Source organism: Ursus maritimus, unplaced genomic scaffold, assembly GCF_017311325.1.
Source record: "Ursus maritimus isolate PB19 unplaced genomic scaffold, ASM1731132v1 scaffold_8, whole genome shotgun sequence".
Taxonomy (NCBI): domain Eukaryota; kingdom Metazoa; phylum Chordata; class Mammalia; order Carnivora; family Ursidae; genus Ursus; species Ursus maritimus.
Window position 1 is genome coordinate 50,191,651 of NW_024426996.1, and position 15,235 is coordinate 50,206,885.

General features: G+C 34.8%; 1 protein-coding gene across 1 annotated transcript in view; it reads right to left on the minus strand.

Moving 5' to 3' along the window:
- The window catches only part of N4BP2 (NEDD4 binding protein 2), an 86,370-nt gene that overhangs the window by 35,081 nt on the left and 36,054 nt on the right, over positions 1-15,235 (minus strand). Inside the window, exons 7-9 of the mRNA XM_040625114.1 lie at positions 11,680-11,768; positions 6,255-6,331; positions 1,798-1,953 (exon numbers count right to left, since the gene is read on the minus strand). Of these exons, the coding sequence (XP_040481048.1) occupies positions 1,798-1,953; positions 6,255-6,331; positions 11,680-11,768 (322 nt within the window). The remainder of the gene's footprint in view (positions 1-1,797; positions 1,954-6,254; positions 6,332-11,679; positions 11,769-15,235) is intronic.

The window sequence follows — 15,235 nt, forward strand, 5'->3', positions numbered from 1 at the left end:
TATGAATACATCCCTTTACTGTAACCCCAACACCTAACACAATGCTTGGCATATAGGAAGCACTCAAACTTTTTTCAAATTAAATAGCAAACATGAGATTTTCAGTTAAGGTGTTCACAGCATTAAATATTAAAGTGACGATTCTAAATTTGTTCCCAGAAGAGGACACCACCTCCCTGGTTTCTTTCAGAACTATTTTAGCTTAATATATGTGAAAAGAGGTCTGCCTCTATAACACCTGTCATATGCTACAGGATAATGCTTAAGCTTCATTTACAAAGTCACAAGGAGTCAACATGATTTGCACAACTAAAAGAAATGAGAGAAAGGGAGAAGAGCTGTCATTTGAAATGTCACCTGTTAAATTTTTTAAAACCATCCTCAATGTTAGTTTCAGACTTAGAGCACTTTTGCCTAATCATTACACTTTCAACTTCAGTGCTTTTTCCTTAGTCATAATTTATCAACTCATCTTCCTTCCTTTCTTTCTTTTTAGAAGGGGAAGGAAGGGAGAAGGGAGAGGAAGAGAATACTCAAGCAGACTCCCTGCTGAGCGCAGAGCCTGAGGCTCCATCTCACAACCTGGGATCAGGACCTGAGTGGAAATGAAGAGTCAGAAGCTTAACCAACTGAGCTACCCAGGTGCCCCTTCCTCCCTCCCTCCCTCCCTTCTTTCCTTCCTTCCTTCCTCCCTCCCTCTCTTCTTTCCTTCCTTCCTTTCTTCCTTCCTTCCTTTCTCCTTTTCTTTCTTCCTTCCTTTCTTTCTTTCTTTCTTTCTTTCTTTCTTTCTTTCTTTCTTTCTTTCTTTCTTTCTTTCTTTCTTTCTTTCTTTCTTTCTTTCTTTCTTTCTTTCTTTCTTTCTTTCTTTCTTTACTTCCAGGAGCTCTCAAAGTCCCCACTCTCCCATGAAGCCTTCCTAAATGAAATCAAATCTAACACTGAGTTTTCTATATGCCAGATGCTATTTTAAGTCTTTTAAAAGTATTAATTCATAATCCTTATGAGATTTTTTTGAGCAAAGTGTTATTATTGCCATTTTAGAAATGAATAGCCGAAGTACAGAGAGATTCTATAAATTGTCAAAGATTACAAAGCCTTGGGATTTGAAGCTAGGAAACACAGCTCAGGGGCCCATGCTCTAAAACACTTTGCAACACAGCTCCTCAATAAGAGAGCATTTATGAATTTCCTCTTCCCAACTCCTTTTTAACAGAGCCTCACCATTCCTTATCACCAAAAAGTGTGGGCAACTTAGAGCTCTATTTATATTTAAGGTTATTCTTTGACTCACCTATCTATTCAATTGCTTATATGTCCTAAATGTTTAATAGAATCAGTACTATGCTGGACTACAAACTTTGAAAAGGCTGTGACTTGTATTACTTAGTCAAAGTATCCATTAATAATTAATTTTTATAATACTAACTAGAAAGGGTATTTTTACAAAAACCTAAGGAAATTAAGAAGTGATGTGACTAGATACAAAATAATGACAGGCAATAACAGATAAACACTGGAATAGCGGGCAGTAAATAAAGAAGGCAGGAGTATTCAGTATAAAGGTGGAGCCACAAAACCCTGAGGACAATGAAAACTCTCCCATCTCATTGCATATGTAACCACACTTCTCTTGCTAACCATATACATCTTGCTTCAGGTAAGACTATATTCAAACCCTACAAATAATAAACGTCTACTTTTATTTTTAAAGTTATTTGGCAGTGATTTCACAAGCTCCAACCTTCTTTTTTAATTACATTTCGAACTGAATTTGTATATACAGGGACTTTAACCTACCTAGTACTTCTGTCCTCGCAAGAATAGGCACACAACTCAATACGTTCCGTTTTCTCTGGAACTGAAGAACTCATGATTATTGGCACTGAAACAAAACGCTGATAATGTTCCAACATTCTTGTTATTTTTTCTTTGCTTACCCCATGAATATTACGCCTAAAATTCCAGGGGAGAAAAGGGTAGAAGGAACATTGGTAATTGTTTTAAAAACTGGAATATAAAATGTCAAGAAAAACAATATTATTTCTAATATGTAAAAATATCTAAGCTGGTTTATTATAACACAATATATAGTGTTAGATTCTAATTTCATCTTATTCAGGATGTCTTAAATTACCATTTTTTTAATCATTCCATACAATCTTTTCCAAACATCATTTGTCAACTTGGAAAAAACCAGCAGATCCTAATAACTGTAAAAGAAGTTATTCTCAAGCTCTGAAAAAAAAATTTCATAAGAATATGACCATAACTTCAAGACTAATTATTAACTAGTAAGTACAAAAAATCCCACTACAATCTTCTCCTTATGCCATTATGGCCGATTAGATGTCCAAAGGGCCTTCCTATTACAATAAAACTGGATCCCAAGTCAATTAAAGCAAACATATGTTTTAATACATTTTAAGTTCAAGCAAAGAAAAAAAATTCCTGCTATATGAAGTCTCCGGATGTCCAAATATGAAATTTGTCATATTTGTGCTTTCACTCATGGGAGCTTATTCGCGTGTTTTTATGAACTCATATTTAGTTAAACCTAATATATGAGAATCCTTAGGCCTTAAACTGCCGTGCTTTCCTTCATACAACATCTGGATTTGCATCTGCCAGGAGGCCAGATGATATGCTTTAGTCCCTCAAGGATTTTGTCTTAATGAAAACATCTCAGTTGCAATATTCCTATCTTGGGTTGGATCCAAGGCTTAGTGTCTGGATCCCAGAGATAATATTAGTATTTGCCACTTGGGCAAATCTCACTTTCATATTTACCTACCTCAATCTTGTCTGGTTTCAGATCACAGAGAAGCAAAGAGATAGAAAATATGAAAGAGAAGTTAAGAGACATAGACATAGAGGACAGAGCAAAAAGATAGTATACATCTAATCCAAGTCCCAGAAAGAAAGTATATGGGACAGAAGCAATTTAAGAAAAATGGCTGAGGATTTTCCAGAACTGATCAAAGACATCACTGATATCCCCTGATCTCAGAAGCCCAATAAATCCCAAACAAGATACATATTAAGAAATCTACTAGAAACATGGTACTGAAATTTCATTCACCAAAGATAAAGAGATGATATTAAAAGAAACCAGAAATTAAAGGGGAAAAAAAAAACTAGTTATCTACAAAGAAACCAAGTATTAGAATTACAGCTGACTTAACAACAATAATGGAAGTCAAAAGAGAATTAAATGTTATCTTCAATAACAGAAACTGTCAATCTAGAATATATACACCCAATGAAAGTATCTTACAAGAATGAAGGCAATAAAAGAATTTTCAGATTAAAAAAAAAAAAGAGTTTGACATGAAGCAGAACTACACTGTAAAGAAAATCCTAAAAGATGAATGTCAGACAGAAGGAAATTCCCAGATGAAATATCTATGATGAAAGAAAAATTAAGCACAACAATAACTATATGAGTGAAAACACACACTGTCTGTACATTCTGGACAATCACAGCATGTAAGTCAGAAGGGAGGTAAATAGTTAAAATGTTTGAAAAAAGTCCTTTATATTTGTGAGAAAAAGACTAAGAAAATGGTTTGACTTTAAATTTAAGGTTTACGTGATCAAAGTTTTAATGTAACCACTAAAAGGATAAAAATAGTGTATATAATTTCCAAATTAAAAGAGAAGGAAAAAATAAATAAGAAAATCTGCATTCAGTGAAAAAAAATCCAAAATAAGGCATGATAAAAAGGGGGAAAAAATCAAATATATAATTTTCTGTAATAGAAGAAAAACAATCACAGGAAAGGTAAAATAAAGACAAAGTGTACAGAGTGAGACAGTAAGAAACAAGACTAATTATATGAATAACCAAAATAACCATAAAAGAATTAAGCTTAAGAATGAAAAGCCAAAGATGGACAGAGAGGATTTTTCAAACTCCAGTCATACTGGTTATAAGAGATACACTTAAATGTAAAGACACAGAAATGTCAAAAGTAAAAGTATGGAAAAAGAAATAACACTCAAATCCTAAAAGGAAGCTGGTGTAGTTCTATTAATATTAGACAGATTAGACTTAATAACAAAAATTAATATTAAGGATCAAAGAAAATCACTTGACAAGGATAAAAGGTTCAATTAGACAGATACAAAAACATCAAAAAATATCCTCAGAATACATAAAGTGAAAATAGGCAGATTTATAAGAAGAAAGGTAGACATACTCAACATAATAAAGGGAGATTTCAACACATCCCTCTCACATAAGTTTCCTCATTCCTCTCTTAAACATTAACCCGTCAAACAAATTTTTCTAAAAAGTAAAGCTATAGAAGATGTGAGCAACAGAATAAGCATGATTTAATAATATATTAATATACTATAACCAGTATACATTTTTGTCAAGCAAACAGGAAACATTTATAAAAACAATGAACTAGGCCATAAAATGCACCTTTTAAAATATCAGAGTATTAGTGTCACACAAATGGCACAATCTTACCTACTACAGTTAAGTTGAAAATGAATTTCTTAAAAAAGAAATTTAAAAACCATCTGTTCACAAACTTAAATACATAGTTTTAAATAACCCAAGGGTTAAAAAGTAAAATTAATCATAATGCAAACTACAGAATAAATGATAAAAAGAAAGTATTATATAGTAATATCATATATTAAAATTCTAGGACCATCTAATTTCCTAGGAAAACTTATAGCATCAAATGCTCATATAAGAAAATAACCTAAACCTTCAGGTGAAACCTTATAAAAACAACAGAATAAACAAAGCAAAATAGATTATTTTAAAAAGCAAAGAAAGTAGAATAAAAGAGAAGCAGAAATGAAGTGAACATAAAACAAACTTATAATAGAAAGATCAAACGAGCAAAGAGATGTTTATTTGAAAAGGCTAATAAAAAATCTGATCTCTGGTGAGAATAATCAAGAAAAAAAGAAGATACATATAACATATTCAGATTGAAAAGAGGAACTTAAGTATGTATGCAACAGAGATGTAAATGGTAAGAGAATACTATAATGTTTTAATAAAGTCTTAATAAATTTGGAAACTTTGGTGTAATGGACATATTCCAACGGAAACTTCTCACAAAGAAAGCACCAGGTCCAGAAGTTTCATAAGTAAATTCTATCAAACATCCAAACTTACATAACTCAGAAAAGAGAAAAAGAAGAAATACTTTCCAATTAATTTTATCAACCTAAAACCACGATATCAAAGCCAGGTAAGAAAGGGCAAGGAAGAAAAAATTATTCATCAACCTCACTCATTTATACAGATGCAAAAATCCTAAGCAAAATATTAGAAAACCAAATCTAGTAATGTACCAAAAATATATGAGGGAATGAAGTACTGATACATGCTACAACATGGATGAATCTTGAAACATTATGCTAAGTGAAAGGTACCAGACACAAAGGGCACAAAATTGTATGATTCCATTTATATGCAATGTCTAGAATAGGCAAATTCATAGAGACAGAGAAGCAAATTGGCAGTTGTCAAAGGAAAGGGAGAATTGGGAGTGACCAATAGCAGGTATGGGTTTCTTTTGAGGTGATGGAAATGTGCGCTAACTAGATAGTGGTGATGGTTGCACAACATTATGAATATACTAAAATCAGGTTGTCCTTTAGTTAGTATTGAAATTAGTTAAAATGACCAAGAAGAAAATACCCTGACCAAAATCAAGTTAGGGTTATCTCTAAGGGAATATAGAGCACAAAGCAAAATACATTGTGTGTCCATGTACTAAGTAACATTTTTATTTAAGTCAAACAATCAAGTAAACCAGTAAAACCTTTGGGAGAAGGGCAAGGAGGGGGGAGAGTAGTGCAATAACTGGATAGCTAGACATCTGCTATCTTCTCTACCTGTACTTCCCTCACTTCCTTTCAGTATTCTAAGTCACTAGACAGCTACAATGATTTGTTCCTCCCAGTAGCACATGGTTCAAGTATGCCAAACCCCAGGATCTGTTCTCATTTCAGATACTGACATTATACTACTAAGTAATAAAGTACTGACTATATAATACAACTGGAATGTTTCTGTTAATTAACTCAATATTAGGAACAAAAAGATACAAACTCTTCATAAACTGAAAAAAGGTCTACAGGAAATACAAAATTTGTTGTCAAAGCTGCAATCTAATCCATTTTCTTTCATTCATTATTTACAGGGAGAAAAAAACCTAGATAGACTGTCTATTCACTGCCATAAATTAAAAACATGTATTTAAATAGTCGCTAAATTTTACCTTGCAAGTTCCTTTGGTTTGAACTTCCACCATGTGTCCGGTTCCCGGAAAAGGACTTTATATTTATGTTTTTGAGACTACATACAAAAAAGACAAATGTATTTAAAAATACTACTTCCATGAAATTAAATGCATCGTTTCCAAATTCATAGCATGTTAAAACTGAAACCTAAAAGATTATCTAAATTGTGATGAGTTTGTTAAACTGGCAAAAGGTACAATCTCTTTGACCCAGCAATTACCTTCCAGAAAGTTATGCTACTAATAAATAATTACGTAAGACTGCAAATACACACACACACACACACACACACACACACACGCACACACAAGCTATCCAGTTGACCATTATTTGTAATAACAAAAGAAGACAACATACTGACTATTAATATGCAACTGGCTAAATAAATGAAGGTACAGCTGTAGAATGCAAACACAGCAGTTTTATTTTTTTCTTTAAGATTTTATTTATTTATTTGACACAGGGGGAGGGGGGGTAAGCAAGCACAAGCAGAGGAAGCAGCAGGCAGAGGGAGAAGGAGAAGCAGGCTCCCCGCTGAGCAAGGAGCCTGACATGTGGCTCGATCCCAGGACCCTGGGATCATGACCTGAGCTGAAGGCAGATGCTTAACTGACTGAGCCACCCAGGTGCCCCCAAATATAGCAATTTTAAAAATGCTGCGTGTGTTAATGAGAAAAGGTCCCAATATAAACTGTCAAGAAAGTAAGATACAGAATTTTCACTTGGGTAAAAAAGAATTATTCACACATTTTTCATGTATAGAAAACTTCTAGAAAGATTCTCAAAAATATTATTAAAAGCATCTACTTTGGGTGTCTGAGTGGCTCAGTTATTGGGCGTCTGCCTTCCACTCCAGTCATAATCCTGGAGTTCCAGGATCGAGTTCCACGTCACGTCGGGCTCCCTGCTCAGCAAGGAGTCTGCTTCTCCCTCTGACCCTCACCCCACTTGTGTGCTCACTCTCTCTCTCAAATAAAAAGATTAATACATACATACATACATACATACATAAATCAATCTTTAAAAAAAAAAGCATCTACTTCAAGGGAGTAGGATTTTTCAGCGTTCTTTCTTATAATTGGAATATTTATCATACATGTATTACTTTTATAATTTTAAAAGTATTTTAAATAATGCCTCATTCTATTTTTCAAAATTCTAATATGGCTATAATCTAAAAGCCATGCCCTACACTTGTACACTAGATCCATCTCCTCTCTCCACCTCAAGGATAACTGAGTTTAGCAATTCACCCCTCTCTTTGAGGTAGCATTAATTCCCCCCACCTCCCACCCCCACTCCCCCTTGAATCAGTCCCATCACATTCAGTTATTTCTCCCATCTTACTCTTAATCCCCTTTCCCCTGCCAGCAATCGCCCCATCTTCCTGCTTCCCTTTGCAAGAAAATGCCTCAAATAATTACTACACTCTGTCTCCAATTTCTCTCCTCACCTCTCTTAAACCCACTCCAACCGGCTACCCCACTGAAACTGCCCATCAACACCACAAATTACTTCCACACTGGTAAAACGCTACAGTTAATTCTCAGTCCTCTCTTACTTGACTCTTAGCAGCATTTGTCACAGTTCATCACTCCCTAGCCCTAACACTTTCTTCCTGCACTCTTGGTTTTCCTCCTGCCCCACTGGAAGGGTGTTCTCATTCTTTTTTGCTAGTCCTTTTTTGCCCAGACCTCTTCCCACTTAAGTCCTTCACTTAGTCCTTGGTCCTCTATTCTTTTTTTTTTTTTTTAAGATTTCATTTATTTATTTGACAGAGAGAGAGAGACAGCCAGCAAAAGAGGGAACGCAGGCAGGGGGAGTGGGAGAGGAAGAAGCAGGCTCCCAGCAGAGGAACCCGATGTGGGGCTCGATCCCAGGACCCTGGGATCACGCCCTGAGCCGAAGGTAGACACTTAACAACTGAGCCACCCAGGCACCCCTTGGTCCTCTATTCTTGATCTATACTCACTTCTTTGGTAATACCATTCCATTCCTTGGCTTTGAGTATCACCCATATGGTAATGACTCTCAGATACGTATCTTTAGCTCAGAATTCACTCTTGAACTCCAAACTCATAGATACAACTACCTGTTCAACAAATTTAACAGGGGCGCCTGGGTGGCACAGCGATTAAGCGCCTGCCTTCGGCTCAGGGCGTGATCCCAGCGTTATGGGATCGAGCCCCACATCAGGCTCCTCCGCTATGAGCCTGCTTCTTCCCCTCCCACTCCCCCTGCTTGTGTTCCCTCTCTCGCTGGCTGTCTCTATCTCTGTCGAATAAATAAATAAAATCTTTAAAAAAAAAAAAAATTTTAACATATTCAAACCTAAACTTTTGAAATCCATTACCCCACACCCACCACAAAACTATTTTATCTGAACCCTTCTCCATCATTACGCAGGCCAAAAACCAACCCTATGTCACTGAATTCCTCTCTCTCTTTCACATCCATCAATCTAATGAGAAATTCAGTTGGCTCTACTTTCAAAATATATCCAGAATCTAATCAGTACTCACTGTCACCTTCAGTGCCACCACATTGGTCTAAGCCATATGATCTCTTACTTTAATTACCACTATTGTCCTCTAACTAATCTCCCTGCTTCCACCCTTGCCATCCCCGCCCCCACCCTTACCCCAAGTCTATTCTCAACACTGCACTACAGCAATCCTGTTAATAGATCATGTCACTACTCTGCTCAAAACCCTGTTATGGACTGAATGTCTGTGTCCCTTCAAACCCCATTATGTTGAAACCCACTCCCACCATGTGACTGTGTTTGGAGATTGGCCTTTATGGAGATAATTAGGGTTAAATGAGAACATAAGGGTAAGGCTCCAATCTGACAGAATTAGTATGCAAGAAAGAAGAGACACGAGAGAACTCATGTATACACCATAGGAGAACATGGCAAGAGGCAGCCATCTGCAAGCCAGGAAAACAACTCTCACCCAGAAACCAACCCTGCCAGACCTTGACCTGGGACTCCAAGCCTCCAGAACTGTGAGAAAATAAATTTGTTGTTTAAGACACCCAGTCTGTGCTATCTTATGGCAGGCTGAGCAGATTAATACATCTTCCATGTCACTCAAGGTAAAATCTGAAATTCTTACAGTGATCTATGAGCCCCTATATAATCTGCCCTACCATCTCCCCAACCACCATTACATCTCTGACCTCATCTCCCACTACTAATCCCCTCAATTTTATGATAAGATGCAAAGTACTCATTGCTATTTTCTATCATTCTGACAGAAAAGCTCCAAAAATCAACCTAGGTAAGAAGTGATAGAACACCCTGTAATGAGTCTACTCACTTCCATCTCCTCATCTCAGTACCAAATTTTATACACTTTATTCAGGGGCTGGCAACAGCCCCAGTCTCTAATTACCTAAAGGAGTGTCCTATAGCTCTTAGGATCAATTAATTTTAAATGAATATATACACACAGAGGGAAAAAAAGAGCCTATGAATTTAAAGACTTTTTCAACTCCCATATCAACAGGCAAATCTTAATAATGTCATATTACTTGGGAGGATTCTAATTTATGTTAAGTTATGTGATAGCTCACAAGGGGAACTATATATATAATATATATATATATATATATATATTTAAAGTAATAAGTTTTGCCAGATGCCACTAAGCATACCTTACTGCTTAACTACTTCTGTAAATGACAGTCATAATAGTAATAGACTGTTATCTCCAACCTATTCTACTCCCCCACAGCTCTCATTATCTTGCTACCAAAAGGAGCAAAAAGTGATCCTTTTCTCTCCAGTAACTGCTATTTCTACTTCTTTTTGAAGAAAAAATGAATTTGGCATTCTGTGATAAGCAATAGTCCTTTATACCTCTAAGTAGAGTTGGGAAGAGCCAAAGAATCAACACTGGAAAAAGAGCTTCATAATTTCAATTATTATATAAGAAAAAAAGGGAAAGAAAAATACAATGGATGCCTGAAGGCTAAATGAAAATCAGTAACACAGTAATGCAGAGACTTTTTTATTTTCTACATAGGAAATGAGTGTTAAAGAACTTCCTAATATGACAGCAGGAAGTTAAGGAAAACAGAGAAGTCAACTAAGGTTAAGGGGGAAAGCATTCCCCATGATAAATATGTTAGGCTAGAAATTAGGAAGTCCTCAGGCCAGAAAGCACACTGAATTTCAGTTCCCAATGTACTAAAATTGAGTCTTTGTTCCCTCTACTGCCCCCGCACAGAAGTAAAATCTCATTTGCTCTCAAAGGACATTAATTTTCTTCAGAAAAAGAGTCACACCTTCAAAATAGTACAAATGCACAAAACACAACAAAGAGGTACAGGCTGCATATGCTGAGTACATTAAAGAAGTACAACATTCATTAACTGAGAAACATAAATTGAGCTTTAATGTGCTAGACATGTGTGTGCTAATACTGGAGGAATAAACAACACTCCATAATCACAAAAGCTTCATTCATTCACCATTTTAACCCAACAAATCTATATTTACTGTATGCCAAGCACAGTGCTATACCCTGAAGATTCAATAATGAATAAAACAACAGACCTAGCCTCATGAATATATAGATGGCTTAGAGCCAAATTTAGACCATCAGCCAGTATTTGTACAGCCTAGGAGCTAAGGATAGTTTTTATATCTTTAAAGGGTCATTTAAAAAGAAAAGAAAAAAAAGATAACAGAAAAGAGACTGTATGTGGCCCACAAAAACCTAAAATATCTACTATCTGGCACTTTATAGAAAACAGTTAGTCAACCCATGGCCTATGGATAAAAGCAGTGTGCTTAATGCTATCACAGAAGTAAGCCAGGGTACCCTGAAAACAGAAAGAGTACTCCACTCAGCTTTTTAATAAGTTAAAGAATGCTAACTTCCTGAAAAGGTGACATCAAGCTGGGCAAAAAAAAAAAAAAAAAAAAAAGAATCTGGAAAATCTGGAGAACTGGGAAGAATTGAATTTATAAAAGTCTAAATTTATCAGAAAAGCAAAATCAAAAGAAATTTGGTCACTAGCAAAGGACCACCAATTTTGATTCTGCCAAGTAACAGGAATAAGGAAAAATATTTTGTGTGTATACACATATATACACACATACACGCATATACATATATATATATATCCATATAAACATAAAATTATAATACCACTTTTTCATAAAAGACATCAAAAATGAAAATAATCACAAGATTTAAAAACCAAATCTCAGAATCTGAAAACTGATTAAATTTAGCTTTATGCAAAAACTATTCCTATTTTTCTCATTTCACTTAAGACTCAGTTACAGACAGCTCAAGGACTGTTTGCTTGAGATTTGGTTTAATAATTAACATCCCCCAACAATTTCAAACTTACTACTATAGACTTATGACAATTAATGGTACAAACCAAAGAAACATATGGCTTCATTTCCCATGCCTGTAGGTTTGTATTGTCTATTATTATAGGAGACACCTTCTTCTCAAATGCTTCTTTAGCTGAAAAAAAAAAAAAAAACACAGAAAATGACAAATCATTTTTCTAATAGTATTATGTATTCTCTTGAAATTTTAAAAATCTGATCTTGTTTCTATAATTTGAAAATCATAGATATGTACTAATTTTACTCACAACTCTACTTTTTTTTTTTTTTAGGGGTGAGGGGCAGTGGGAGAGGGAGAGAGAGAATCCCAGGTAGGCTCCACACCCAGCTCAGAGCCCAATGCATGGCTTGATCCCACAACCCTGAGATCACAACCTGAGCCAAATCAAGAATTGGATGCTTAACTGATGAGGCACCCAGGCCCCCCACAACTCTACTTCTAAATATCACTTTTGAGTGTATAAAAAAGTACAGATAAATGTTGGATAATAAATAATAAATAAATACTAAAGTTATAATCAGAGAAAATTATAAAATAAAAACTGCCTAAGTTTTATGTGCATTACATGTATAAAAGGTATAAGTGGGGAGAAAAACTATCATTAAAAACAGTATCATGCTAAAAGCAACATGGTATCCTGGATAAGATTCTAGAAGAGAAAAGAACTTTAGTAGAAAACTAATATCAGGGATGCCTGGCTGGCTCAGTCAATAGAACATGCAACTCCTGATCCCAGGGTTGTGAATTCAAGCCCCACACTGGGCAATGGAGCCTAATTAAAAACAAAAATTGTAAAAAAAATAATAATAATAAATTAAATAAATTAAAAATTAAAAGAAAAGAAAAACTAATATCCAAATAAAGTCTGGAGTTTAGTTAACAATAATATATCAGTGTTAATCTCTTAGTCTTGACAAATGTACCACGGTTATATAAGATGTTAACATTAGAAGGAAATGGGTGAGGGGTATACAGAAATTCTACATTGCCTTTGCAACGGTTCCATAAATCAAAAACTATTCCAAAATAAAGTTTTAAAACAAGCACAAATTATAAACACACACAAAAAGATGTAATGATTTACAATAAAGAAAACATTATTATATACTGTTGTGCAAGAGATTTTCTTTAAAAACTACCTTTTTTCCCAAGGAATTGGACCATTCAGGAAATTAATGATGAAGCACAATAAATAAACCTTACAAGGAAATTATGTGGACGTTTTAAAAGTACTCTCTTACAACTCAATAATAAAAAGGCAAATAATCCAATTTAAAAATAGCAAACGATTAAGGAGCTAAAAAAAGAAGACAAACAAAACTCAAACCCAGCAAAAAGAAGGAAATAATAAAGATTAGAACAGAAATAAATGATACAGAAACAAAATAAATAAATAAATAATAGAATAGATCAATGAAACCAGAAGCTGGTTCTTCGAAAAGATAACAAAATTGATAAACCTCTAGCCAGACTCACCAAAGAAGAGAGAGAGAGGACTCAAATAAACAAAATCACTAAAGAAAGAGGAGAAATAACAACATCACAGAAATACAATTTTTACAGAATATTATGAAAACCTGTATGTCAACAAACTGCACAACTTAGAGGAAATGAATAAATTCCTAGAAACATATAACCTACCAAAACTAAAGCAGGAAGAAATAGAAATTTTGAACACACCAATTACCAGCATGAAATTGAATCACTAATCAAAAAACTGCCAAAAACAAAAGTCCAGGACCAGATAGCTTCACAAGCAAATTCTACCAAACTTTTAAAGAAGAGTTAATACCTATTTTTCTCAAACTATTCCAAAAAACAGAAGAGGAAGGAAAACTTCCAAATTCATTCTATGAGGCCAGAATTATCCTGATAATAAAAACAAGATAAACACCACAAAAAAGAGAACTACAGGCCCATATCTCCCATGAATACCATGCAAAAACCCTCAACAAAATATTAGCAAACCAAATCCAACAATACATTAAGAAAAGCATACACCATAATCAAGTGGGATCTATTCGTGGGTTGCCAGGGTAGTTCAATATTTGCAAAACAATCAACATGATACATCACATCAACATAAGAAAGGATAAAAACCACAGGATCATCTCAATAGATGCAGAAATAGCATTCGACAAAGTACAACATCCATTCATGAGAAAAACCATCTGCAAAGTAGGTCTAGAGGTAATATACCTCAACATAAATTTCTGAATGACACACCAATAAAGGGTTAGTATCCAAAATATATAAAGAATTTATACAAGTCAACATCCAAAAAACAAAAAAGCCATTTAAAAAATGGGCAGAAGAGACAAAGAGACATTTCTCCAAAGAAGACATACGGATGGCCAATAGACACATGAAAGATGTTCAACATCACTCATCACCAGGGTAACGCAAATCAAAACTACAATGAGATATCACCTCACACCTGTCAGAATGGCTGAAATCAAAAGTACAAGAAACAACAAGTGTTGATGAGGATGTGAAGAAAAAGGAATCCTCCTGCACTGTTGGTGGGAATGCAAACTGGTGCAGCCACTGTGGAAAACAGTATGGAGCTTCCTCAAAAAAAACTAAAAATGGAACTACTCTATGATCCAGGAATCACCCTACTGAGTATTTACCCAAAAAGTACAAAAACACTAATTCAAAGGGATACATACACTCCTAGCTTCATCGCAGTATTATTACCATAGCAAATCTATGGAAACAGTCCCAGTGTCCAGTGACAGCCGAATGGATAAAGAAGAGGTGGTGTATACACACACACACAATGGACTATTATTCAGCCATAAAAAAATGAAATCTTGCCATTTCCAACAACATGGATAGAGCTAGGGAGTATATTGCTAAGCAAAATAAGTCAGTCAGAGAAAGACAAATAACATAAGATCTCATTTATATGTGGAATTTAAGAAACAAAACAAGCAAAGGAAAAAAGAGAGAGAGAGACAAACCAAGAAACAGACTCTTCACTATACACAACAAACTAACGGTTAGGAGAGGGGAGGTGGATGGGGGGAATGGGTAAAATAGGTGATGGGGATTAAAGAGTATACTCATCATGATGAAAAAAATAATTTTTAAAAAAACATAAGATACTTAAGAAAAAAGTACAATTTTTTCAAGAAAATATTATTTTCCCATTTAAATACTTTTTTAAGGGAAAGACTGTACCCGAATATATTAAAAATTTTTAAATCACATCTTGAAAAAAAAAACTTAAACAGACAATTCTCCAAAGAAGATAAACTAATGGCCGAAAGTACACACCAAAGAATGCTGAACATCATTACCCACCAGGAAAATACAACCAAAACCACAATGAAATACCACTTCACATCCACCAGGATAGGTATAATCAAATATACAGATAATAACAAATATTGGTGACAATGTGGAGAAGATGGAACCCTCATAAACTCCTAGTAGGAATGTAAAATGGTGTAGTTGCTTTGGAAAAACAGGTTGGTAGTTCCAAAAAAGTTTAGACATAGACATGTATGTTCATACCAACATTATTCATAATAGCCAAAAAATGGATACAACCCAAATGCCCACCAACTGATGAA